The sequence below is a fragment of the Harpia harpyja genome, chromosome 3, assembly GCF_026419915.1.
Source record: "Harpia harpyja isolate bHarHar1 chromosome 3, bHarHar1 primary haplotype, whole genome shotgun sequence".
NCBI lineage: Eukaryota > Metazoa > Chordata > Aves > Accipitriformes > Accipitridae > Harpia > Harpia harpyja.
Genome location: NC_068942.1, coordinates 75,980,077 through 76,005,344, shown reverse-complemented (window position 1 = coordinate 76,005,344; position 25,268 = coordinate 75,980,077). Strand labels below are relative to the sequence as shown.

At 38.5% G+C, this 25,268-nt stretch overlaps 1 protein-coding gene and 1 long non-coding RNA gene across 4 annotated transcripts in view; one reads left to right on the top strand and one right to left on the bottom strand.

Moving 5' to 3' along the window:
* HIF1A (hypoxia inducible factor 1 subunit alpha) overlaps positions 1–19,824 on the top strand; it is a 32,562-nt gene extending 12,738 nt beyond the window's left edge. Inside the window, exons 1-15 of one of the 2 annotated variants that reach the window (XM_052783455.1) lie at positions 1,666–1,684; positions 2,491–2,681; positions 3,629–3,774; positions 3,877–3,961; positions 6,842–6,954; positions 8,041–8,243; positions 9,645–9,751; positions 9,935–10,082; positions 10,998–11,218; positions 11,408–11,688; positions 12,223–12,345; positions 12,570–12,964; positions 13,806–13,914; positions 16,691–16,817; positions 16,981–19,824. In XM_052783455.1, the coding sequence (XP_052639415.1) occupies positions 1,683–1,684; positions 2,491–2,681; positions 3,629–3,774; positions 3,877–3,961; positions 6,842–6,954; positions 8,041–8,243; positions 9,645–9,751; positions 9,935–10,082; positions 10,998–11,218; positions 11,408–11,688; positions 12,223–12,345; positions 12,570–12,964; positions 13,806–13,914; positions 16,691–16,817; positions 16,981–17,132 (2,403 nt within the window). In that variant the 5' untranslated portion in view covers positions 1,666–1,682 and the 3' untranslated portion in view covers positions 17,133–19,824. Of the gene's footprint in view, positions 1–1,665; positions 1,685–2,490; positions 2,682–3,628; positions 3,775–3,876; positions 3,962–6,841; positions 6,955–8,040; positions 8,244–9,644; positions 9,752–9,934; positions 10,083–10,997; positions 11,219–11,407; positions 11,689–12,222; positions 12,346–12,569; positions 12,965–13,805; positions 13,915–16,690; positions 16,818–16,980 lie in introns of those variants that run through there. The other variant, XM_052783454.1, reaches the window with a different exon arrangement.
* The window catches only part of LOC128140062 (uncharacterized), a 33,206-nt gene extending 8,354 nt beyond the window's left edge, over positions 1–24,852 (bottom strand). Inside the window, exons 1-4 of one of the 2 annotated variants that reach the window (XR_008234604.1) lie at positions 24,690–24,852; positions 5,886–6,093; positions 502–594; positions 295–401 (exon numbers count right to left, since the gene is read on the bottom strand). This is a non-coding gene — a long non-coding RNA (uncharacterized LOC128140062). The other variant, XR_008234605.1, reaches the window with a different exon arrangement.
* Positions 24,853–25,268: the final 416 nt, after the last annotated feature.

The following is a 25,268-nucleotide window of genomic DNA, read 5'->3' as shown; positions in this document are numbered from 1 at the left end:
CTTCTACATGCCCTTTGTGATTCACACAAGCCTGACAAGCTCGTAGATAGACTTGAAGTGCACAGCATTATTGCTAAAGCATGGGGGTTTTAACTTAAAAGTGTCTGCAGTTGAAAAGAAAACTGTGGGCATCTAAGCAGATGGAAACCAATTACTTCCAGTAATTCTCCCTTGATTTTCTATTGTAGGACAAACTTTCTGCAGGTGAAGGGACCTTGAATGAGTAGCTAACAAAAAAAAAAAAAAAACAGAGGTATAAAGGTGAATCTAAGGCAGCATAATTACTTGTGTTACCTTTGTCAGTGAAATCTGTGGTCCAAAAAAGAGGACAAAGAGAATCCAGATGTTTCTTCACCTCCACCCTTAGTTTTCCATCAAGATAAAAGGTACTTTAGGCCTGTCTTCAGTAAGAAATGTTTAATCAATCAGGTTATATAGCCAAAATATTATTTCAGTATTGTTAAAGGTCAGACTTCTCCTAATGGCTGTTTCCAGATATACCTGTATGTCAGGAGTCTCAAGCTTCTCAGACCAAGATATCCATGACTAGAGCAGGAACATCTGTTGTCACGGGGAAATTAAATGTGAAGAAATCTGCAAGATGGGAAATATTATCAGATATTTTAGGCTACCCTTCTGAGGAACACAAACTTATATTCACAGAAACTGATAAAACTATTGTATGTCTGGAATTTTTTACAACTCTAACACCCATAAGTTAGTTTTCCAAAGATCTCCATTACTATTATGTTGATTTAGTAATGTTTCTCATTACATAGAAATAGTATTTCTGTGATCTAGTAGCCTAATTTTTGCCACCAAAGGAGAAAACATAATCCTATTCTTAGCTCTTATAAAACTTATGATTCTGAAAATCAAGCTTCTAGTGCTTCCTTCTGCTGGCAGTGACAGGGGGTAGAAGGAGAGGATGGTGGGGTTGGAGATGGATGGGGATGCTGTACAGTTTTGTGAAGTTGGAAAAAATGAAGGTAATCATAGAAGAGATTCTGATGGCTTACTTTGTCTTTATCACAGCTTATTAAACATCTTTCATGTTTCAAGGCATTCATGCTTCCAACATCGGTCTTAACAGTATTGTCGCTTGCATGTTTCTGCACAAACTAAGCAGGTTTTTGGCTATTGTGGGTAGCACATCAGGTAAAGGACTGAAAACGTGTTCTTTTGCGTGTGTATTTGACTGCTTACATTGAATTTGGTTCATTGTTTCCCAGGCAATATCAGCTCGTGAATCACTTTCCTTTATCATTTGTGGTACCTGCCACAAGATGTGTGCTAATTAAAAAGTGCTTTTGCACAAATCCGCAGACTTAGCAACACGAATTTGGCAGTGGTAGTACATGACTTTTAAGTCTGGTGAAATTTGAAAAAAGTAATTCCTAAACTGATGGTAGTAAATAATGCAGTGCTTTATTTTATGTCTCTTTAAACTAGTAACACCTAATCTCTTTATGATAACATTAAAAGGCATGCTACTTTGAATTATAAAAGCAGTGTTTATAGGCATATATTTATCTTACACCTTTAATGTAAGTCAATGGAAAAAAGGGGATCCTACAGATTAGTGCAACTACCTTTTGTATCTCGGGTGTATGCAAAATGAAGATTTAACTGCAGTGGCATAATTTCCTCAGGGACCACAGCAGGATTGAGTTCTTGTTCAAATGTAAGAAAAATTTGGAGCTCCCATCTCAAAATTCTTAGTTCAAAAGTCATGTGACAGATGCACGAGACAAACATGAATCGGTGTGGGTACTGGGAAAAGGGAGAATTCTCCATGTTACTGACTGACAGAGAGTCTCAGTTGTTTCAGTGCTTGCTCTTAGTGAGCTGTCCTTTACTTCATGTGTCCTGGGGGAGGCAAGCCTAACAGAGGCAATGGAAGGAGAATGAGGCAACTTCTTAACAGCTGGAGTTTTCCAGTATAGGGGAGACTATGGGAGGGGCTATGCTGGAGAAAGAGAGCTGGGAAAGGGACTTTTCTGATTACTTGAAAAGCAGGACACCTCATGCTAAATCAATATCCTTGCTTATCTGACCCGTCAGGTGGGCTTTGTAAGGATGGTATAAAGGGAAGAACTTGGAGAGTATACATGATGCTACTTGAGCATCAAGCTGGAAATAATGTATTTTGAATGGACTTAAGGGGTTAGGAAAGAGGAAGGAAACAAGATTTGGAGGCTAGAGGCAGCAGTCAAGGTACAAGACAAGCACTTCAGGAATGGTTCTGAGTATGTAGATGTCTGTTTGAAGAACTGATCTTGTTGGAAGACTGTAGGTTTGAATTTAGTTCTGGCAGAGCCCAACCATGGTAGAACTCTATACACAGAGTTACATTTACACTTTTAAACTGAGGTTTTAAATTATTCAACTTTGATAACTGGTTAATTGGTTACTGGGCAGCTTAGTTTCAAATTTAACTTGCACAGAGAACTCCGTTTCCTATGTTAACCCCAAACTTTGTTTATATAGGATTAGCTCAGAACGCAGAAAAGAGAAGTCAAGAGATGCAGCCCGGTGCCGAAGGAGCAAGGAATCGGAAGTATTCTACGAGCTTGCCCATCAGCTGCCTCTGCCCCACACCGTGAGCGCACACCTGGACAAGGCATCCATTATGAGACTGACCATCAGCTACTTGCGTATGAGAAAGCTGCTAGATGCTGGTAAGTGAATAATGTAGCAGAACCTGGAAAAGGGGCTGGAGGTATTTTGAGAAAGAAGCTATTTCTCAAACCTATCAGCAGTTAAATAAATAAATACATTAATAGTTGAATCCTTTCTATGGAAAGGTGGAAGACCTTACAGTAGAAACAGGCTATTGGTGATGGCACAGGAAAAATATGGCCACTGTTCAACAAACTTTGTTTTTCCCTTTGTATTCTGATGATCCTAGTTGGCTCATCACAGCTGTAGAGCCATTTTCATTCTCATTTGACACTTCTCCCAAAGTTAATTTCTTTTATTTAGCCCTCTTTTTCCCCTAGAGTTGTTTGTTCCAAGTGTGCTTTACTAAACTGTAGGTGGTTGGTGCAAGGCTGGCTTAGCTAATTGTAGGTGTTTCTTCTTAGTATAAACTGCAAGGAATTTTTTTTGTAATTTATACTCCACCGAAGGTGAAGTTAGCTGAGGATGTCTGTCTCTGCAGTTACACCTGCCCATGCAAGTACAGGAGTATTTGAGTTAGCTTATGAACCAGTATCTGGATAGCATGCCATGGATGCTGTACTGGTTGGTTGTACTCATGCATGCCTACCTATACCGTGTGGAGGAGTAACTTTGGTAGCTGTACTCTGAAATGTCTCCTAGGAAGCCCCTGAGAAAAGTTTGTAGTGCCTTTTTGAGATAAATGGTAATATTTTTGCCACATGGAGTTTTTCCTTAAGGTAGAAGGTTTATTGGTTTATGCATAAAAGCACAGAGGGTTAACCTCACTCTGATTTTCTGTGATTTGTGATACTATTAATAGATCTTGAAGAATTTAATTGATCACTTAGATAAGTGAATTATACTGGTTTTGAACAGTCCTGCAAGACTGCAGTCCTTGCAGACTGGTGCCAGAAGTGAAGAATGGCTGATATTTACTTAAACGAAAATGTGTGGCTGCTTGTAGGTGAGCTGGAGACAGAGGCCAAAATGGAGAAGGAACTGAACTGTTTCTACTTGAAAGCTCTTGATGGATTTGTCATGGTTCTATCCGAAGATGGGGACATGATTTACATGTCTGAAAACGTGAACAAGTGTATGGGACTCACTCAGGTGAAATACTGACATTTCCTAAGCCTGTTCCAAATCTGTAAAAGTTGTTATGTTTTTCTATATGTAAAGTTAGACACCCCTATACCTCTTATTTTTTTGCAGTTTGAGTTGACGGGGCACAGTGTATTTGATTTCACTCATCCATGTGACCATGAAGAGCTGAGAGAAATGCTTACACACAGAAATGGTGAGAAGAAAGAAAAAATCGATTAATTTTCTTATGGATAGTTCCTGTTGGCATTAGTACAGTCAGATATCTGCCGGAAAAAGGTGTTGAGAGAACAAACTAGTATGTTTTGCTCTTAAATCTCAAAATAAACCTTGTTCAGAGATACTAACAACAGAAATAACCAGCATGTTTTGGCAATATCCTAATTGTAGGAGAGATGAGACTTAGTACCCTTTAATCTAAAACAAAATTAATGACTAAAACAGAGTTATTGAGGGTTGAGAGAATTTGCATGCCTACAGGAATAAAATTAGAGGTAGGTTGAATGAAAGTGATCTTAAGCGATTACTATAGAAGGATATGGAGAAGTTAAATTGGAGCATTTGTCTTGGTGTGGGCTTGCCTTTACAGCACAACTTGGAAGCAAATGTTTTCTTCCAGAAATTTATGGTGGTATATTTAAGACACAAAAAAAGATACCATATTTAGGAGACCAAAAAACTAATCCGGGAATACTTGGACAGCCCCAAAAAGGGCTTTGGGATTGATGTGTCTCTGTACCTTTTAATTGGTGCATGAAATTGGTATCTTTTCACAGATTTCTGACTCTTCTCCGTCTGAGGGAGTCGAACACCGTGTTCACATATTCTGTATGCTTTTGAATTTAACAAATGCCCATGAATTACTGCTTTTGTGTCTTCTAAAGGTTTGTTAATGACTATAAAGGCTTGGCAGCCTGTATGCTTCCAAACAAATATGCTTTACTCAGTTGTTAGAAGTCTAAAATCTGACCTCTCTAATTCCTGTTTCATCAAACAAGGGTTATATGGACTCTGAATCTAGACAGTGATAAATTACCAAGCCTGACCTCTGCTTTTTAGTACTGTAAATTAGAAGCCTTTTATGTTGTCATTCTATTTAATACAGTGGAAGAGACCTGATAAGATATAGCCTTAAGGGCCCCAACTTTGATTTTGTAAGCATTTTCTAAACTTGTCTGCCCTTAGTATTAAAGTACATTTCTAAGGCTAGATTAGACTTTTTTCCTCCCCTTTTGGAATACAATAATGCATCTGGGGGTGGGGAAACAACTTCACTAAAGCAGTGTAAAAAAAAAAAAAGGTCTCGTTGCAAAAGCTTATTCTTAAAAATGTCATATTACTGAGTTTCATGCAAACCAACTCTAGCGTGTCTAAATTAACCAGACTGGAATAAGATGTCTGGAAAGTGTCATTACAAAATCTGTTTTGCAAATGAAGTTGGCAGACAAAAGTCTAAATTACAGTAATAATAGTATATTTTTATATTTATTAGTACTCCTAGGTTGCATTCTACTGCAGCTCTTGCATCAGTGGAATTATTTTGGTTTTTGAATCAAGTATTAAATACTCCCCTTTGGGATGTACAGGTGCAAACGAATAGAAATGTGATTGCCAGAAACTGAACTGCATTCTGATTTTATGAAGTTGCTTTTTAAACTTAAAAAGCTGGCTATTTTAAAAATGTCCAGTGCTGAATCAGGCTTTAGAAAGTTGCTCCATCTTTTACAGTTGCTTCTTAAAGCAGAGCCTTAAGCATCAGGACTTGGTTACAATAACGTTGTGTGATCTTCAACTATGAATTTCTAGATTGGTTTAACTCTTCTAAAAACATTCTGAATTAAGTAAGTTTTGGCTGCTTCTCTGAACTCTGCTTTTTTTTCTTCCTCCCTCCCCCCTTATCGAGGATATTTTGATGTGGCATGAAGTAGGCTTGTCCCTGTCAATCTTTAGCCTCTGCTGGAAGCAGTAGACAACGTAGCATAAGGGTTTAACATTTTTCTAATGAATTCTGTCAAACTAGTAGTTGCAGTGCCAGCCACCCTGAAGAATTTTGTAGCTATTTTTGTCTGTGGAGGATGAGAGCAATTTACTGTATAAACTTGTATCAGAAGTAAGCTTACGTGTTCTAAGCTTCCACCATCTGCCATGATTTGGTCCTCGCTTGTTAGCACACCTCGGCAAACTCGCTCTTCCGCTGCTCCTTATCCTAGGTGCTTTATTTCCTTCCTCCATGCACAGCAAGCTTCTTGCAGCTCTCCTGATAGGGTCAGTTTGCATTTTCTTTGCCCAGAATGGCCTAGCTAGTAATTGACTCTGAAAGGTTCTCCCCTGTAAAGGCAAAAACTTAACTTAAAGCCTGCTGTTAGCAAGTAAGGCTAAAAAAATTAGTGCCTCTAATATTAATTTGTATTAGTATTTCTTGACTTTTTTTTTTTCTCCCAAGAATGCTAATAATGTGTTTAAAAATTGGGCTCTGTTTACTCTGAGTGTAAATAACTGTGAAAATATTCGGATGCATGTAGCGGAGTTTTTAATTCTGAATTAAAAAACTTAAAATACTGCAGTCCTGAAGAGCTACAGGCCCCAAACGTGTTTCATTTGAACCTCCCCGCAATGAGTTACCAATGCATTTTAGTGGAAACCAACTCAACAGTACTCCTCATTCTGCACATGCTTTTCTTGTCCTCTTGTCACAATTTTAAAATACACTAAATTTTCAATCAGTCTCTCTCTCCCCACTCCTTTTTCCTGAAATTTGGGAGTGTGGAGTTGGCTACGTTGAAACGAGTTGAATTGAAATTAAGAGTTCATTGAAACAAGAGTTGAAATTCCTGAAATTTTCCTGTTCAATTTCAACATGGAAACTTCTTTTTTTTTTTTTTTTTTTGCCTATTTTACAGTAAAACTCATTCTGAAAAGTGTTATTATCAAAAGTGCTGTTAGGTTTATCAATCTTTTAAATTTATTTTTTGGGTCTTCCCCTAGTCTTAAGAGTTCTGTAACATGATTTTTTTTTTTATGCCTTTCGAAGGAGATCCAAGAGCTTAAGAATTGGTTTACTATTTGCTTTTGCTAGGTCCTGTGAAAAAGGGCAAAGAGCAAAACACGGAGCGCAGCTTTTTTCTCAGAATGAAGTGTACACTGACTAGCAGGGGAAGAACAGTGAATATAAAGTCTGCTACGTGGAAGGTAACTAATGCAAAGGAATATTTACGTAGTTTGGCAGTTTCCTCTTCAGATGTCATAACACTATTTCAACATTTTTACTTCACGTAACGAGCTTGAGTTTCACTAAGTACTTAACTAATTTAATGTTTGTGCTTCAATATGCTGAATTTTAATGCTGAATACATCGTGGAGGTAACTGAATGTTTTAAAATTAGTTTTTCAAAACTCTTTTAATGAATTCTTCGTTTTAAATTAGAGGTCATTTACTTACTAGAAATTGTAATTACTAAATATGTTTGCATAAAGCCTTCTCCTCTGAGAAAAAAAATCCTTGACTCCACTTATGCTGATACCTGATTTCTTTTGATTTGATACTGTAAACGTGACAGTTGAGGTCTCTCTGAAGGACTTCAATACTATTCTTTCTGAAGCTGCTGGCTATCCCTTTTGTAACAGTTGGAACAAAAAGAGCCCAGCCTGATAACTTTCTGCAGTGAATGCATTTTCTCCTCTGGACAAAAAGTAACCTTTTACTGTATCGACTGATATTATGGCTCACAATTCTCTTTTATAATTTAAATTTAGTTATTCTGGATCAAACAACTTCTTTCTTCTTTGCTGCTGTCTGCGAACAATTTCTACTTCAGAATGGTTTAAAAAAAAAAAAAAACAAACTACAAAATGCAAACCTTCTTGTCTCTTGAAGAATATATTTGATCTCTAACACCACGTCTGCAGAAGATCTAAAATGGAGGGAGGTTGCTACTATTACCATCTTTTGCTGAGGCAATTGCTTATCAGTGTTGTCAGTAATGTAACTTTCAAAGAACAGTTCACAGAAATGCAGAAATGTCTAGCATTGCTTCAGCCAGCACCCGAGAGGAAAGAGTTGGCAGCCTGTGTACTCATCACAGTCTGTGTAGTGTAAGGAGAACTGCTGCTCTCCTTTAGCCATCCATCTGAAAGCACTGCTGCCTTTCTGTTGTTGCTATCACATCAAGGGGTGGGGAGGGGAAGGACTTCGCTCTGGGTGTGCTAATGGAAATATGGTTGTGTTGTCTGACAGACGAGAACCTAGTCTCTTTTAAAAATATAATTTTCCCATAGGTACTCCACTGCACTGGACACATTCGTGTATATGACACATGTGGTAATCAAACTCACTGTGGCTACAAAAAGCCTCCCATGACGTGTCTGGTGTTGATCTGTGAACCTATTCCTCATCCATCAAACATTGAGGTCCCCTTGGACAGTAAAACGTTCCTCAGTCGTCACAGTCTTGATATGAAGTTTTCCTATTGTGACGAAAGGTAATATATATTTTGTACTTTAAAAAAAAATTCATTTGAAGGATTTGCAGGGTTGGTACATGTCGGATAATGTTGGCCTTACACATTTACATAGTCTTGCTCGTTCACTTGATTCATCTGCGCAATGGAATCATTGGTGGGATACTTTGGCTTTTACTAACTGATCAGGATGTCTTATTTAAAAGCCAGATTTTTTTAAATCTAAGGAGGGTGTGGGGTTATTACTTTGGAATAAATCCTTTGCCTGCAGTTAACTGCTTGTTCAAACTGGTCTTTAGTGTAGTGGCAGCAATGAAATTGAAATGAGAAGATTCTTTTGGACACTGAAAAAACGGGAAGGATTTTAGGTTTTTCAAAGATGGTGGTGCATTTTGGCGACTGAAAAGAGTGTGTAATACTTGTCAGATGCATTTTATTGCTACCACTTCCCCCTCCCTTCTTCAGGAGATCAGTGTCTGCTTTCTCCAGTCCAAAAAAAACCCAAAAGTTCAGCTGTACTTTTAATGCAATACATCTGCTGTTGGAAATGAGATTTTGTGTTCTGGTGCAAATCATGGATGTACTCAAATACATCAGACTGCTTTTACTATCCTCTGGAAACTTAGCTTGACAAATTTGAAAAACAGAAGTGAAGGAAATCATTGGCCTGAGGTTTTTGTTGTTTGGTGTGTTTTTCTTCTTGTTTTACTGGGTATTGTTTGTTATTCCATTTCCTTTTCTTTGTAAGAAAAACGAACTTCTCTCTGCATCTAACTGCAGCAACTAATTAGATGTTAGTGCAGGTTATTTTCTGTCCTCTGCAGTAACTACCTTCCTAGGACTGATGGTGTCACATAAAAGGTACTTATTTGGTCACATTCTGCATGTAGAAGCAGCAACATAAATGCGTTCTCCTGGTTAGCACTGCCCTCTAGGGGCTGAAGAAAATACTGCTTTCTTTAAAAGCTGGCAGTGGTTGAATGGGAAGAATAAATCTGATTCCTAATTTCTCTTGCAGGTTTAAAACTGTTGAAGCATGTCTTTGTTATTTTATTAAATTCTCATACTTGTGTAAGCTGGATATGCTAGTCCATAAGTAGCTGGTCTACCTTTTAAGCAAAAAAAAAAAAAAAAAAAAAAGTCTAGAAAGCAGGGATTTACTTAATCCTGTCCACCACAGGACATGATTTATAAATATTCAGTAAGAAGGAAACTCCTATGCCTGCTGAAATTTCTCTTTTAAAGAAGCATAAAAAATAGCAATTTATTTCACAACAAAAATTCCCAGTAAACCAGAATTGCTGCTAATGTGTATAGAAGTGACTCTTAGGATTTTTCTAGATGTGTAAGCGTCCAAATGCTCTAGTATTTGTGCTAGTTCATGTCTGCTTTTACTTAGCAACTTTCCCTCTTGTTTTAAAGAATTACAGAGTTGATGGGGTATGAGCCAGAGGAACTCCTGGGTCGCTCAATCTATGAGTACTATCATGCGTTGGATTCTGATCATCTGACCAAAACACACCATGACAGTAAGTGAAAAGATGTATTTAAAGCCCTTCAGCTACAAGAGATGAGATACGGCACTGGGGGAAAGCAGCAAAAGAACAAGGACTTTCTTTTAATTGCAGATATGAATCTGCAGTGAATACTTATCTTAAACGGTTTTGGTTTTTTCTGCCTGCAATTAAAGTTGGTGTCCTTTCTCCTTTTAGTGTTCACAAAAGGGCAGGTGACAACAGGACAGTACAGAATGCTTGCTAAACAAGGTGGCTATGTCTGGGTTGAAACTCAAGCAACTGTTATATACAACACTAAGAATTCTCAGCCACAGTGCATAGTGTGTGTAAACTATGTGTTGAGGTAAGTTGAATGGACATCGCTATTCTTTGTCATAATTTCTACTGAAGACAAAGTCAGATTCTGATGGCACTTATCTTTTTTTTTTTTTTGACTTGCTGAGAATGCGATCCCTGGTTGAACATGTTATGATGTTACTATTTCCTACCAATGAAATTTTGCTGTCAGTCCCAGGGTTAGGAATTGTATTTGAAAACAAAACACTTTTTTTTGATCTAGTGATGTCAGTAGGAAGATCTCTCTATAGGCAAGTGACTGTAGGCCCAGCCTCTTCTGTACTATTGCTGTGGAAGCATTTGAGAATTTGTGAGTTCTAGACAACTCTAATCTTTGTCTGCAGTCTGGAGCAGTTAATTTCACTAAGAACTTTTAGTCATGGAGTCAGAGCAGCAGTAATGGTGTCTTTCTTAATCCCATTTATCTTTTTCTTCCTTAGAATTCCTCTTTTAATTGAAAGCTTCAACTGAAGGCAGACATGTTGACTGTTTTTTTGCAGTTGTATAATAGTCCTGAATTAGTTTTCAAAATTTTAGTGAATGGACCAGTATCAATCTATCAACATATTGCACATCCATTTAAAACAAAGAAAAGTGTTTTAGGAAATATCTAACTTTTTTTTTTTTTCCTTATTTTCTCAATGCTTTCAGAAAAGCATGTTTATTTTTGTTAACTTTTTCTGATGGCACCGTGATTAGTGCTTGCTTTGTCTATTACATTTGAGGAAAGAATGAGTAAGAAAAAAAAAGAATTCTTAAAGCTCCAATCCTGGTAATTTTGTGGTGTGGTCCGAGTGGTATTTTTGGGTTTGTGGGGGTTTTTTTGTTGTTGTTTGTGTTTTTTTCAACTTACAAAACTGGTAAGCCTAAATTTATTCCTTTTAGCTGTTGTTTAACAGTCATATTCCTCTCTGTCTGACAGCGGAATTGTTCAGAAGGACTTGATTTTTTCCCTTGGACAAACTGAGTGTATGCTGAAACCAGTGGAGTCTCCTGATATGAAAATGACCAAAATATTCAGCAAAGATGACCTGGATGATACCAACAGCTTATTTGAAAAACTTAAACAGGAACCAGATGCTTTAACTGTGCTGGCCCCAGCTGCTGGAGACACAATTATCTCTCTAGATTTCAGCAGTAATGGTGGGTGTGCGTTTAAACTGGAGAGCATGCCAATTAATATAAAGTTAGTATTTTACAGTAAATTTTGAAAAGTAACTTCCCAGTATCACTTACCTAGTGGTATTTCAGCTGCTGTTTAAATTTAATGAGGTCCATAGACACACACACAGTATTGTTACTTAGGTTGATGGTTTCTTTTAATTTTTATAGAGTCTGATGAACAACAATGTGATGAAGTTCCTTTGTATAACGATGTAATGCTCCCCTCATCCAGTGAGAAATTGCAGAATATAAATATGGCAATGTCCCCACTACCTGCCTCTGAAACTACAAAACCACTTCGTAGTAATGCTGATCCTGCACTCAATAGAGAAGTTGTATCAAAGCTGGAGCCAAACACAGAGCCACTCGAACTTTCTTTTACCATGCCTCAGGTGCAAGAGCAACCAACCAGCCCTTCTGATGCAAGTACCAGCCAAAGTTCACCTGAGGTTAGTTATGTAATTTGGATATGCTGTCATTAAAATACATGTGCTGTTGGGGCTTGTGGAGCAAATCTGGTTAAGGATGCAGCCAGGACAGGAATTGAAAATGATTTCTGTGTTGTGACTTAAGCTCATGCCATGATCTGAGAAAAAAAGATAAATTTTCATACTGAGAATTAACTTTTCATTAAAGTGAGTCTTGCAAACACATGCAATACCACCTGATAGAAATAAGAAGAGCTTGGGTTTGGTCCTTCTCAAAAAGAATGGTTCAGAGAGAACTTCTCTATACAGCAAATTAGTTACAATAAATTATTGTAGAGGCTACTTCCAGGTTCCAACTAATCGCGCGCTTCCCAAGTGGGGTAAATTTGAATGTATACCGATAAATGTAGGTGTTTTTGTTCCTGTTTTTAATTTTGTGCAACTATAGCTTGGAATTAGTTTTTACATGAGAACATTTTTTCAGAGAATCTGTAGATACAGTGCAAAATGATGTAATGACAGAAACTTAAAACTGCGCTCAAAATGTTTTCACAGCCCAGTAGTCCCAACGACTACTGCTTTGATGTGGATAATGATATGGCTAATGAATTCAAGCTGGAATTAGTGGAGAAACTCTTTGCAATAGATACAGAAGCAAAAAATCCATTCTCTACTCAGGTAATGTACATTAACTTAAAATTCTGTATCCTCTTAATACGTATTCTTAATGTGCTTCTCTTTCTCTTGGAATGTCTTCAGAAACCTCTTTTTTATGTAATATTTTTATTAAAATAAATTGCAAAAAATAAGGATTTGGTAAAAGGAAGAGCCTTAATGAAGCCATGAGGTCATAGCTGAGATGTTCTTATATATTTGTAATTTTTACGTCTCGTCTTTTTCAGGAAACTGATTTAGATTTGGAGATGTTGGCTCCTTACATCCCAATGGATGATGACTTCCAGCTGCGATCCTTTGATCAGCTATCTCCACTGGAAAGCAGTTCTTCCGGCTCTCAAAATGCAGCCACCATTACCATATTTCAGCAGACTCAGACACCATCAAGTAGTGCTGATGAAATAAAACCAGCGACAGAACGTGTGGATGACGTGAAGACGCTAATTGTTCCTTCGTCTCCTGTCCGCATAATCAATGAAACGAGTAGTGCCCCACCGTCTCCCTACGGTGGAAACAGGAGTCGAACTGCATCTCCAATCAGAGCAGGAAAAGGAACATTGGATCAGACAGAAAAATCTTGTCCAGGATCGCCCAGTTTGCTAACAGTCACTCTGAATAAAAGGTATTTTAAAAGTGAAGCTTAAGCCCTAGTATCTCTTCAAGAAATTAGACATTATACACCTTTAAATACTGCCAACTGTTGTATGTTGTCTTCGGCATTCTGCTTCAAATTAGAAATTGATACATTTAAATTTGGACATTTCAAACAAGTTTGGTGGGTTTTTTTATAGTAACCTTCCCTGAAGTTAATTTCGCAGTAGCTTTTACATAAATATCTTACGTAATAGGCAGCTACTATATGCAAACTGTGCTCATAATTTTGTATCTGACATGCAGCCTTTATAAAAGAATGCAGTAGGCAATTTACAAGTAGTTTTACCCGCACAGTATTTCTGGTGCTTTTCTTGTCCACTTCGTTATGAGGTAAGAGGCAAGTGCAGTCTGTGTGCTACATTTATTGCTTTTAAAATGAGCTGTATTTCATAATGATGGACTGTGGCATATGTAGTAAATATTTATCATGATAGAAAACTCTACAAAGTCAAGCATCAGACTTTTGATATATAGAAGACTTATCTGTACACAGAAATATTCAAAATAGACTTTTCCTCACCCTTCCCTCCCTTCTTTCTGTTGAAAGTGAATTGCTGAACTTTTATGCCTTTTTTTCCCTGCAAAGACTTTAAAATTTTTTGTTATAACTCATTCTGAGCTTCACAGCAAGATTAAAAGCTAACATTTGCTATGCTCATAGACAATGATGGTTGAAATGAGTTGATTATGAAAGAAAAGTAGTATAGTTCATAAATTCAGTTCTGTGATATTGTATGTAAGTGTCCACAGAAGAAGAATGGCTTGAGGATAGTAGAAACGTCTTAACAGCCTGAATCAATTTTTCTTAGATCTACTGCAATGGATGAAGAACTAAATCCAAAGATGCTAGCTTTGCATAATGCTCAGAGAAAACGAAAAATGGAACATGATGGTTCACTTTTTCAGGCAGTTGGAATTGTGAGTTTTGTTTTACCATTTTAAAATATTCACTTTTAACCTTGCAATTTCTGAAACAAGGCATCAGTGCAGACTCCTGAGTTTAGCTGTTGGTATGCAGTGGAATCTTGGGATCAGAGATAATAGTTTCATAGTGAAATTCCCACATATATGCAGATACTCCGATTTTAGTTCTCTTTTACTGTCAGCTGTTTCAAAAGTGCCCTCTACAACCAGCACATTTCTTGATTAGGTAGAAGATACTCTTTTGTGAACATATATGTTCTTCAGTAGAATATGCACAAATGTAAGACATCACATTTAAATTTATAATTGCCATATTTATTTCACTTTTTAATTTAAACTCAATTTTCATATTTGTCAATACTGGAGATGGTATTCTTTATGCTTCTTTCTATGGTTTCATTTTTCTATCAAGTCTGAGATTCCTTTATTTGATCAGATAACAAGACCATCTGAACCATAAGGGAATAGAACTCCTATAACCCAGCAAATGTATATTACTACCACTTTAATTTAATGCTCACTGTCTCTAGTATTAGTGTGTGTGTGATTGTGACTAGCTCATCATCATCTGTCCTAGCTATTCAAAAGAAACTTTTTAGGTATTCTTAGATTTGTGTCACTTAATTGGGGCTATCCAGCTTATTATTTTCTGCAAGGGTATTTTGTCTCCATAATCTTTGTCTCTTACTGTCAGTTCTTAGTATTTTGAAATCTTGAGCTTTGCCATTACATACTGTTATCTCTCTTCTTGCCTTCATTGCAAGTTCCCACTTCTCTTAAGTTTTGCACAGTTAATTCTTAGTCCCTCTACTGCAATGGAGCCTTTGAGATTCTTTGTTTTTCTAGTGGTCCATCTTCTAGGCATAGTCATACATCATGTCTTACAGTGCAGGATTATTTTTCTTCTGAACTATGAATTATTCCTGTATAAGCATTCTGGTTTGGGCATGAGACAAATCACTGTATACTGTCTTCATCATTGCTCTCCTCTAGAAGAGCTGAGAAAGCTTTTATATGTCCATTTTTTTTCTGTGAGGCAAGCAGACTTTATTTAAAAAAAAAAAAAAATCATACTTATGCCATTGTTTTCATTTGCGAAATGCTTTGCACTTTCATGCATGTTGTTCTGTTGCTTCCAGTAGCCCTGTAAGAACTCACAGCTCTGCAAGAAATTTTATTGCCTTCCATTGCCTTTTTTTCATGTGATGATGCTACAGCTGTCATATAGTGTTGCTGATAAAATACTCAAAATAGCATGGGATGTCATTAAATACACAGAACACAAGCAATTCTGTATTAACTGCTGTAATAGTGTTCAGGCTTCTATGCTTAGTGCCTTTTTAATGCTTATAGGTTCAAACTTCATCCTTTGCTAAACCTTTTTCTTTTTTCTGCATCTGACAGAAGTGTTATAAATATTTTGATGGTTTCTGCACAGTCAGAAGCTGAATCTTCTGTGTAGCTGGGTCTTAGCAATGTTATTTCAAGCAAATGCTTTTGTTGTTCGGCTTCTTTCTCCACAATTGATTTCTGAGAGGATGAACTAGGCCTTGCACATGCACAGAAGAAAAATGATGTTAAATCCAAGCTTGTAATACATGGTATTCTGGGATTGTGCAAAAACTTGCCACAACTCCTTAGCTGTAAGGAAGTGGGACTTATTTTGCAAAGAGTGAAAATAAGTGAAGATCAAAGTAAAATACTACTTCAGTTTTCTAGAAAATAGGAGAATTAGACAAGGGCAAAGTGTGAAATAATGATCCAAATCATTACATTGAAGAAGATACGAGCTATGCCTTTCTTAATATGAAGGGCTGTATTGCATTCACAGTAAAAAAAATAAACCAGCAGCAATGTAGGTGACTGACCTTACTATGAAATGCAGCTTCGAAGTCTGAGTTTAACTGTAACTTCTATTATACAACTGTCCTTTTGACTTGCATGGATGTTTTATAACCTGAAAACATACATTCTTTACTATTTTAAGTGTTCAGGATAACAGCAGTGTTCTGAAGTACCTTTTCCTCTTTTTGCAGCAGTCAGTACTACTAACAAGACAAAACTTTGCAGATTCGACTACTTTTGCTAGCAAATGATACTAAGATGGTGTTTTTTCCTTCCATCCCATCTGTTTTAGCGGCAGCTGCTTCTTACTTATCCTAATTATATGGAGCCCTTAAAAGCTTTCTAATCTCCGTATCTTCTATGCTGCTGTCAAAACAATATGCTAAGGAGCCATATCTGCAATAGAATGGCCTAGGACTGCATTCCCCACAAGACTTGGGTCAGATGGCTTGGTGGCAATAACTGGAGTGCAAGCAGAATTTACATCTTAAATTTAGATAGAATTGACCTACCGAGGTTCCTGAATCTCCTGTCTACACTACTAATTCCAGTGCAGAAAACTATTAGAGACTTCAGTGAAAACCTGATGCTTACTCACACAAGAGCAGTGGTAATTAAATGGGTGTGTATGTGTACATGTACATCCTACTCTTGAGCATGGTAACTGATGATAACCAACATTCAGTAATTGTTTTCTGTAAGGGAAGTAAGGTCTTGAAATCTGATTCAGTTTTCCTTTAAATAATTTTCAAGGCCAGTGTACTTGGAAGTATATTTCTCCCCAAGTTCTGAATGAAGTCCACTTTAAATTGTAACGATGCCTACATTAGTAATTAGTGACAGGAACTGTTAGTTTGGAAGAGGGATGTGGAGAGCTAGAAAGATACAGTATTCAATAAGGAAGATTTATTTTATTTCTTTCTAGGGGTCTTTATTCCAGCAGACAGGTGACCGTGGAGGAAATACATCACTTGCTTGGAAACGTGTAAAGGGATGCAAAACAAATGGTCACAATGGAGTGGAGCAAAAGACAATCATTCTACTATCAACTGGTTGGTATCCTCTTTTAATACATTGAGAGGGGTGGCAGGGGGCTGTGTGAAAGAACTGAATGACAAAAACATATCCAAACTTACCTCCTGTATGAACAATTTTAGAGGAAAGGTTAAGCATGGTGAATAAAGTGCACTTTTTCTCCTTCCCCTCCCTCTTTAGACATAGCAAGTAAACTTCTAGGGCAGTCGATGGATGAAAGTGGACTACCCCAACTCACGAGTTATGATTGCGAAGTAAACGCTCCCATACAAGGCAACAGAAACCTGCTACAGGGTGAAGAACTGCTCAGAGCTCTGGATCAAGTTAACTGAGCTTTCACAATACTTGTTCCTTTTTTGGACACTGGTGAATCATCACCTAAAGCAGTCTATTTATATTTTCTATATCTGATTTTAGAAGCCTGGCTACAGTACTGCACTAATTCAGTTAGTTCAGTTTTGATCCCCTTTCTACTTATTTTGACAGTCTTTTTAATATGTTCTTTATGTAACAATAACTCAAACTATAGCACATTTTTATAATTCTTTGGTACATACACTTTTAAGTCCATTACATTTAAAACACACTTGCAATAGCAGCTTTGAAATATGCACCTGATTTTAAAAAAATATTTATTTTTTGGCTGGGGAGTTGGTCACCAAAACTTAACATTAGTAAAATGTCAACACAGGAAAAACTGGCAATACTTCCATCCTGCTCTTCATAGGTAGTTGGAAGACTTGTGCTCTCTTACTCTTTATGTTCAAATAGGTTTTTTATTTTAATAGTTTTTATAAGAAACAACAATGCTTTGCAGCAGTGCATTGTAGCCACAATCGCACAATATATTTTCTTAAAAAATACCAGCAGTTCCTCATGCAATATATTCTGCATTTATAAAAACTAGTTTTTAAGAAGAATCTTCTTTTGTTTGCCTATGAAATGATGTTTAAACCTGGATTATGTCATTATTTTAGTCACGTTGTAATATAAATTGTTCTTAAATGCTGTCTTATGCTTTTGACTTAAATGAGTGTGGTTAGTCAAAGGAAAGGCTTTATCTGGGAAAGGGCTAGCAGCATTTTATTTGGATACGTTCTCAATTTAGAGAGAGTTTGATGTTCTTAAAGTAGTCACTTTGCCAGCTTAAAAAAAAAAAAAAAAATTCCCTGCCTGTAGTTGTGGAAGTTAATGCTAATATTGTGTATGATCTTAAATCTAAATGTTCAGCTTACCCTGTGTGGTATAGGTGATATTTCAAGCAGATCGTAAAACATCTTGCATTGTTAGCAAATTTTATCTAGTACATCACTGAGTTGCTCAATATTTTGATGTTTTGGTTTTATGCACCTTGTTGTGATTAACATCCATATGTTTTCATGTAGATTTCAGTAACTTGAATATATTTAGAAGCCTTTTTATTTAGAAATATATAGTTGTCACAAACATCTTATTTTCCTATATGTACTGTACAAAACCTTCATTCACTCATTCTTTTGCTCTTTGTGGTTGGATCTAACACTAACTGTATTGTTTTCTTACATCAATAAACTATATGTGGACCAGGCCCCCTCGGGGAGTGTGTTATCTGAGAGAAACGAGATAATTTATATTTTTGTTAGTGGTTATTGTTCATCCGTGTTCCCTTTTTAACTTAGAGTTGATTGGAAATCACTGCTTCCTTATTTTGATTGTAACATGTCCACGTTAATTATTTGAGCCTATTCAGTACTGAAGTCTCCTAGACAGTGTTGTACTACCGCTCGCCAAAGATGTTAAACTTTTAAATCTGTTACCACACCAGTTAGCAAACTTGAAAGTGAGGAGACGGTGTATTTGTGTTACTTTAGAGTGGAAAGATTCTTCCTTATGAACAGCTTAAAGGCTTGTCTCTGGAAGCTTTATCAAGGTAACGCTGGAAAGCAGGAAAAAGTAAAATTCACAGGAGTGATCAATTAAAGATGGATTTTTATCACAAAACCACATGATTAAAAATTAAGCTGGTACTTGATGATAAAGCTTGTTCTACATTCTTCTGCTGTTGACTCAGTAACTTTGACTAGGTGACTTTCCTCATTTTGCTGTCATAACACATGATGCTACTGATACAACCTTGTAATGTATAAATATGGTCAAGATATTCTGTGCATTCTTCAAACTACTTGAAAAAACCCCAAACCTCTCCATGTAAGAAATCAAATGTGGACTGTCACAAGAATTATTTTGGTTTTATTTTGGAAACTTTGGTTTCATTGGACACTCTTGAGTCTTTTGAAATCAATATAATGGTACCTAAGCTTAACTTGTTTTCTAAAATTACTGTTACTATTTCACTGAAACAAGCACTTTTCGAACTGACACAACTGTATTAAACTAAATGGATATATTAGCTACCAACTAAAAAAAAAGATAAGGCACTGGTAGCAGAAGATGGTTGCATACTTCTTAAAGTTTGAGTAGAAGTTGCACAAAGAAAAAGGGAAAGCATGTAGATGCACTAAGCTAGAGTTGAAGCTTTCGTGCAGAGAACACTTTGAGTATATTCACCTGCTACTGATAGTAAAGATTTTTAATGCAGTCTTTAAGTATACAAAACTTATAAAGCTCTCTAGATAAAAGCAGCAGAGCTACTGCATACCTGCTGTATGGACGGCATTCTTTCTGTGGCATCTTTCTTGTGTCAGCAGTTAAGAGGTTTAATAGTGAAGTTGCTAAAGGCTTAGGTAAAGCACCAGCTGTTAGGGGCATCCCTTATGCTTAGCTCTGCATGGATTGACATGATGCTTCTGTGAGGTAGCGAGGAGACTCTTGCAGACTTGTGAAAAGTACAAGTGGGTTCTGCTTTTCTTACTGCCCTGGCAAGCTTTGAGCTGGCCTGGTGGGTTATCCCTTTCTATCTCCCAAGAGAAACATCATACCATCCTGCTTGATGTTGTTCTGCTACTCTCTTGAACTTATTTTGGAGGAGCCTGACCTGTTTGGATCTGTCACTTCCTCTTCAGTGTACTTTAAGAGGGCAGTAAATTTTCACAAAGAAAAAAATCCATATTAAAAAGAGAGGAAAACTTCAGTGACCCATGTTATTTATGATTATGAGCCTGCTGGAATCATCTCTGGTCTTAATGACAGTAGCTGTGGATTTAAATGAGCCATGTTTCATCTAAGAATCTTCCCGATTCTCACATTTTTTATTATACATAATAATAAGGCATAGCATTTTGTTTACTGTCCTGGTAAAAGTGACCTAAACAAGCAATTAATGGAATGAACTGCAGTAGGTGTATTGGTTTACTCTAGGAAAAAAATCAAATAAAAAACCCCCACTAAACCTCCTAGAGACACTGAAGAAATCATGGAAAAGTAACAGTAATAGCTCTGGCCTTTTAAGAGCTTTGCTAAATGCAGATGTAAGTTTGCAAAATCTAGAAGTATACCTTTTAGCTGCTATTTTTTGTTTGTGTGTTCTTTTATTTTTTCTGCTTAGAGTCTAGGAATACATAGCCTGATTCTAAACCTACTTCAGAGGACAATCTTCTAGAATACATTACTTTATGAATGTTTTCTTGGTGATTTTGAATAATTTCTGTGCTGACTTGCTACCTTTTAAAATGTTGAGGCACTACATTAGAGCTTTTATTCTTCACCAGTAGTAAAGAAGAAACTGTAGGTAGATATAGTGTTTCCTTCTGCATATGAAACGTGCTATATTATGCGGAAACAATAAACTGAAGAGATTAACCAAGTTAGCTTCCAGAAGGTTACCATGACTACAGCAGTAGTCAAGCCATGCCTTCTTCATGACATAGCACAATTATTATTTTTACATAGATTCTAATTTATGTTTATCAACAATAGTAATGGTTTTGTTAAAAGGTAAAGGAATTTTTAAACTAGTATTTATGATGACATCATTCATTCCTTTACTTGAAAGTAGTTATAATTAACTACAGCTGAACCTCCCAAGAAGTTGCTGAAGTCTGCTGTCCAGTAACTTGATCTCAGGTGTAATACACTGACTAAACCACAGTAGGCTGGAGTCCAAAGTACACCTTTCTAGCATACCTTCCTCCTATGTAGTGAGATAGGCTTGGACTACATTGATCTTTGAAAACCTTTGGGTGAAACGGAAACAATTTACTATTACGTTTCCTTTCCTGTGTGTCTGTGTACACACATTAAACTCTCCCTAAGTAATTATTGAATTAAAGAACTACAGATGAAGGCCAGAAAGAACAACTAAAACTTTGCACGTAACACTGGTGACAATTTAAAGACTTCAAAGCTTATTTTGGGTGAATTGATCAGCTCTGCTTCCAATGAAATACAACTGTAGGATCAGTAATTTTTCATTATTTAAAAAGCTGTTTGATTAAACAGCTGAACAATGGTAGCTAAAGGCAGAAAAGTGGGCTGCTTCACCAGTATCTGTTGGCAAGCTTTCTCCTCTGTTACACTGCTGAACAAACCGTTTCCTTTGATGAACAGTGCTATGGAAGCTGGGAGTCGTGAGTACCTGACCACTGTCAGCCAGGCTGGATATACCTGAGGTCAACCCTCTGTTCCCATCCTTGCTGATTAGCTGCTACTGAACAGAACACACATCTCACTGCACTTACGCACATTATTCATACGGTAATTGTCCAGCATGAAAATAAACATTTCACAGGCCAGGAGTACTTTGTAGGATACCATTTTCATAGGAATTCACGTGAGTTGGGTATCCAGCTTTCATTAAAAATACCATTAGCAATTAGGCACTTGACTCCCTGGAAAGCTCCATTCTGGAGAACTGTGATTTTTTTGATCCAAATTCTAGAAATGAGTTGTCATTTTCCTTCTGCTTCCCTGTTTACCTTGAGCAAGACTTGCCAAGTTACCAAAAAGTTAAAGAGTTTGCTACTGGATTTATACAGTATGGTAGATTTTGTGAATAATAGCAGTATTCTCTCATTAAGAAGTGGTATATTTTAATGGAATTCTTTTTTGGAACCAAGTACAACGTATTGCAATTGATATTTCTCTTGAAACATTTTGACATACTTGTGACTGTATTTCTTTTTGATTGTGTAACAGTATAAAATTCAATAAAAGAGAGGGTTTGTTTCTAATTCATGACATCTGTGATCTTTCTGTTCATCCGTTACCCCTGTTCTAAAAGATGGAGATGGCAAAACCACTTTAAAAAAAGTGAACTAAATAACTAAGTTCACTTAGTTATGCAGTGTAACTAAAACTCCTTGCATGTTTGAAGTCTCACTTACCTATTGCTGAAGTCAGAAACTAAGCATACACGTGGTCTATTTTCCAAAAGCATTTATAAATTCTGTCTTGCCCTTACAGCTGAATCCTGTTCACCTTGGACACAATGGTTATCCCACGTGAATTAACTGGACTACATGCATGAACAAAAGAGGTTAAGCATGCAATTTAATAAGACGGATGTGAGGGACCGTGTAGGTTTTCCTGTAGGAAGTAAAGAGACCAACAGATACGGAGCTGGAGAGACAGCGAATGTTTATGAAACCTCTTTGAGTAATCATATCAAGAATGCCCTCAGTAACAATACAGAAATTAGTCTGAATCCAGGATGACATCTTGAGGCGATTTCAGTTGCTTTCAGTACAAGCAAGTAACTTGACAAAAACCTGTGACTCTTACTGTCTTGTTAAATCAGTCCTGCTTCCTATTGCACAGATTAAAAGTCTTTTGCAATGTTTTTGCTTGGTTGGGAAGTCTGAAAGCAGAAGGCACATGCAAGTGCTGTCACAGTAGAGTATGATCCTGTTACTTGGTATTAGCGATAGGTTTGTACATACAGAAGTGTGAATATGCTATTTAATAAAATATATCCATAACTTATTTTCATGAAAATCCATTAAGACATTCATTTTCATGTTTTCAATTTGAAAATGTGTTGTGATACAATCATACAAGGTTGGTTTTTTTAAAAAAAAAAGAAGTCTTTTGCCATGTGCAACTGGAGAACCCACTGTTATTTATATCTATGCAGGATAAATGGCTTTTTAACTTGCAACTTACAAGCTAGGAATTAATGGGGCAAACAGAACTTCATCCTTTTGTTTAGAAGTTAAATAAGAATATGAAGAAGATACCAGCACACTCTTTCTTACATCATCTAATTTTTTTTTTAATTTTTTTTTTTTTTTAGTTTGGAAGGCAGTCTATTAAGAATTAAAATGTACTAACAAAAAATCTGTAGGAGCACTAGATGAAAACACACAATTTATCAAGAAGAGTAGAGTATTAATTAGCCTAAAAATTGACACTGTATTTCATTGTATACACCACAGAAGGGGAATTCTATGAAAAGACCCTGTTGCTTTTTTTTATTCTGCATTTTCATTCTTTACACTGTAGCCAAACTTTCTGCAAGGAAAGACTTAGCACACGTTAACATATGGGCACAACAGCCTCATCCTCACTGTGTCTTACATCATCTTTCACAATGAAAGCGTCATGACATGCAGCCCCACCTGCCTTAGAAAAAAAATTTCCATCTAGCGTTTCTTGAAACACCGTCTCTGAGAAATCACAACACTCACTGCACACTTAAAATACAAAAATCAGAAAACACACTCAAGCTTTACAAATTCTGCACATCACAGCAGAGCCAAGCTCCTCCGCTCCTTTTAAATTACGGGAGAACTCCTGTAACTAAGTAGGGCTTGGCTTGACCTCGCTCCATGATGTGTCAGTTATTAACTTGCTTGTGCTTTGAATCCTTAAGTCCATTGGGGGCAATACATTATAACTGTTTTCCCAACAGCGCTGGCATTCCGTTTCAAAATCAGTACAATCTGTTGAAGACAGGGTCACATACTGGATGAACGGGGTCACTGCCCTACATCTCTAAACATGAATCCAAATGACAGCTGAAAATGTCTTGTCTTTTCAGATAAAAAAAGCCAAGCCAAACCAAAACCCAGCAGGTGCAGCTCTCCCCCTTCAACTGCTAAAACCTGTCCAGTTCATGTGTAACAGCTCTGCTAATGCTTCCGTTCCTATAATCAATGACAGCAGCAATCAGTGGTGCTTAAAGACAACAGCTGTTTAGCTAACAGACATTCATTTCCTACTCATCTATAAAGGCTGCTAAAGGTTGGATTCCAGCAATCTTTTGGGAAATATAATAAATACGGAAAGATGCTTTTGTGCCTGAAGCACCGTGGAAGCTACTGTCATCGTAGGAGCTGATAGCTTGAAGCGCCTAGCTTTAAGGGGAGACCTTTGGATCAATTAGTTGACGCTAATGGTGAACTGGAGAACATCACGGTACCAGAGCCAGCAGAATTTAAAATTTATTTTGCAGCGCATGATCATTTGAGCAAGCGAAATGCGAATTTTTATCCTGGTCACAGTGCAAAACTCCTGCAGGTTTAAACACCCTAAAGGCAGCACGCAACGCGCCATCCCACGCCTATTCGCTACGTTTTCTACACGCCGTTTCTCACCCGTTAAGGTTCCCCCAGCGCAGGGGCAACCTCCCACAAGCCGAGCTCACAGCCCCCCCTCTCCCCCCACGGATGCAGAAGCATTCAGGCGCTCTCCTGCCAAGAACGGGGACCCGCTCTCCAGCGCAGGTGCTGCTGCTGCTGCTGCCGCTGCCCAGCCCCGCTCCCGCAAGACCGCAGGCTGCCCGCAGCCCGGCTCCGGCCTCACAAGGCGATTCCACCCGCGGGCTCCGGTCACGGCAACGACGCCCTGAAACCCCAGCCCCGTCCCTAAAAACCCTCTCGGGAACTGCCGCAGGGCTGCGGGGCTCCCCGGGGAAGACAGCATTCCAAAACCGACTCCCTGCTGCCACCGCCCCGAGCCGCCGCTCGCCGCTCGCCCGCCTCCCTCCCCCGCTGCCGCCGGTCCGTACTCACCCGGGCCGCGGGGGCTCTCCGACGCCGGCGCTCCTCTCCCCAGCCGCCTCGCTACAGCTGCTCGCCCCTACGTGCGCGGGGGAGCGCGGGGCAGGGGAAGCCCCCGCCGCCCGGCTCCGCGCCGCCGGCGAGGCCGCGCCCACCCACCCTACGTGCGGCTCGGCAGCCGCGGCCCCCTCCCCGCCCGCCCGGCTCGCCCCGGCCGGCCGCCTACGTGTGGCCCTGCATGCGGGGAGCGTGCGGCACGCCGCTCCTGAGCTCAAAGGGGACGGCCGCCGGCTGATCCCCTGCCCGCCGCGCTCGCTCAGGCGGAAACAGGGCTTCCCTCAGCCGCCGAGCCCGGCGAGCAGCGCTGGTGAACGGGGTGGGAGGGGAAGGGGCAGCCGCCGAACCGGCCCTCGGCAGCGGCGGGCAGCACGCCGGAGCGGCGGGCAGCGCAGGAAGGCGGGCGGGAGCCGGGAGCGGGAGCCCTTCGCGGGGCACATCTGGCCGGGAGCGTGGCGGCGCGTCACGTCTACACGGCCGCGAAGCGCGGGCGCACCGCGGCGCTGCCGAGCCCCCCCCCTCCCCACTCCCCTC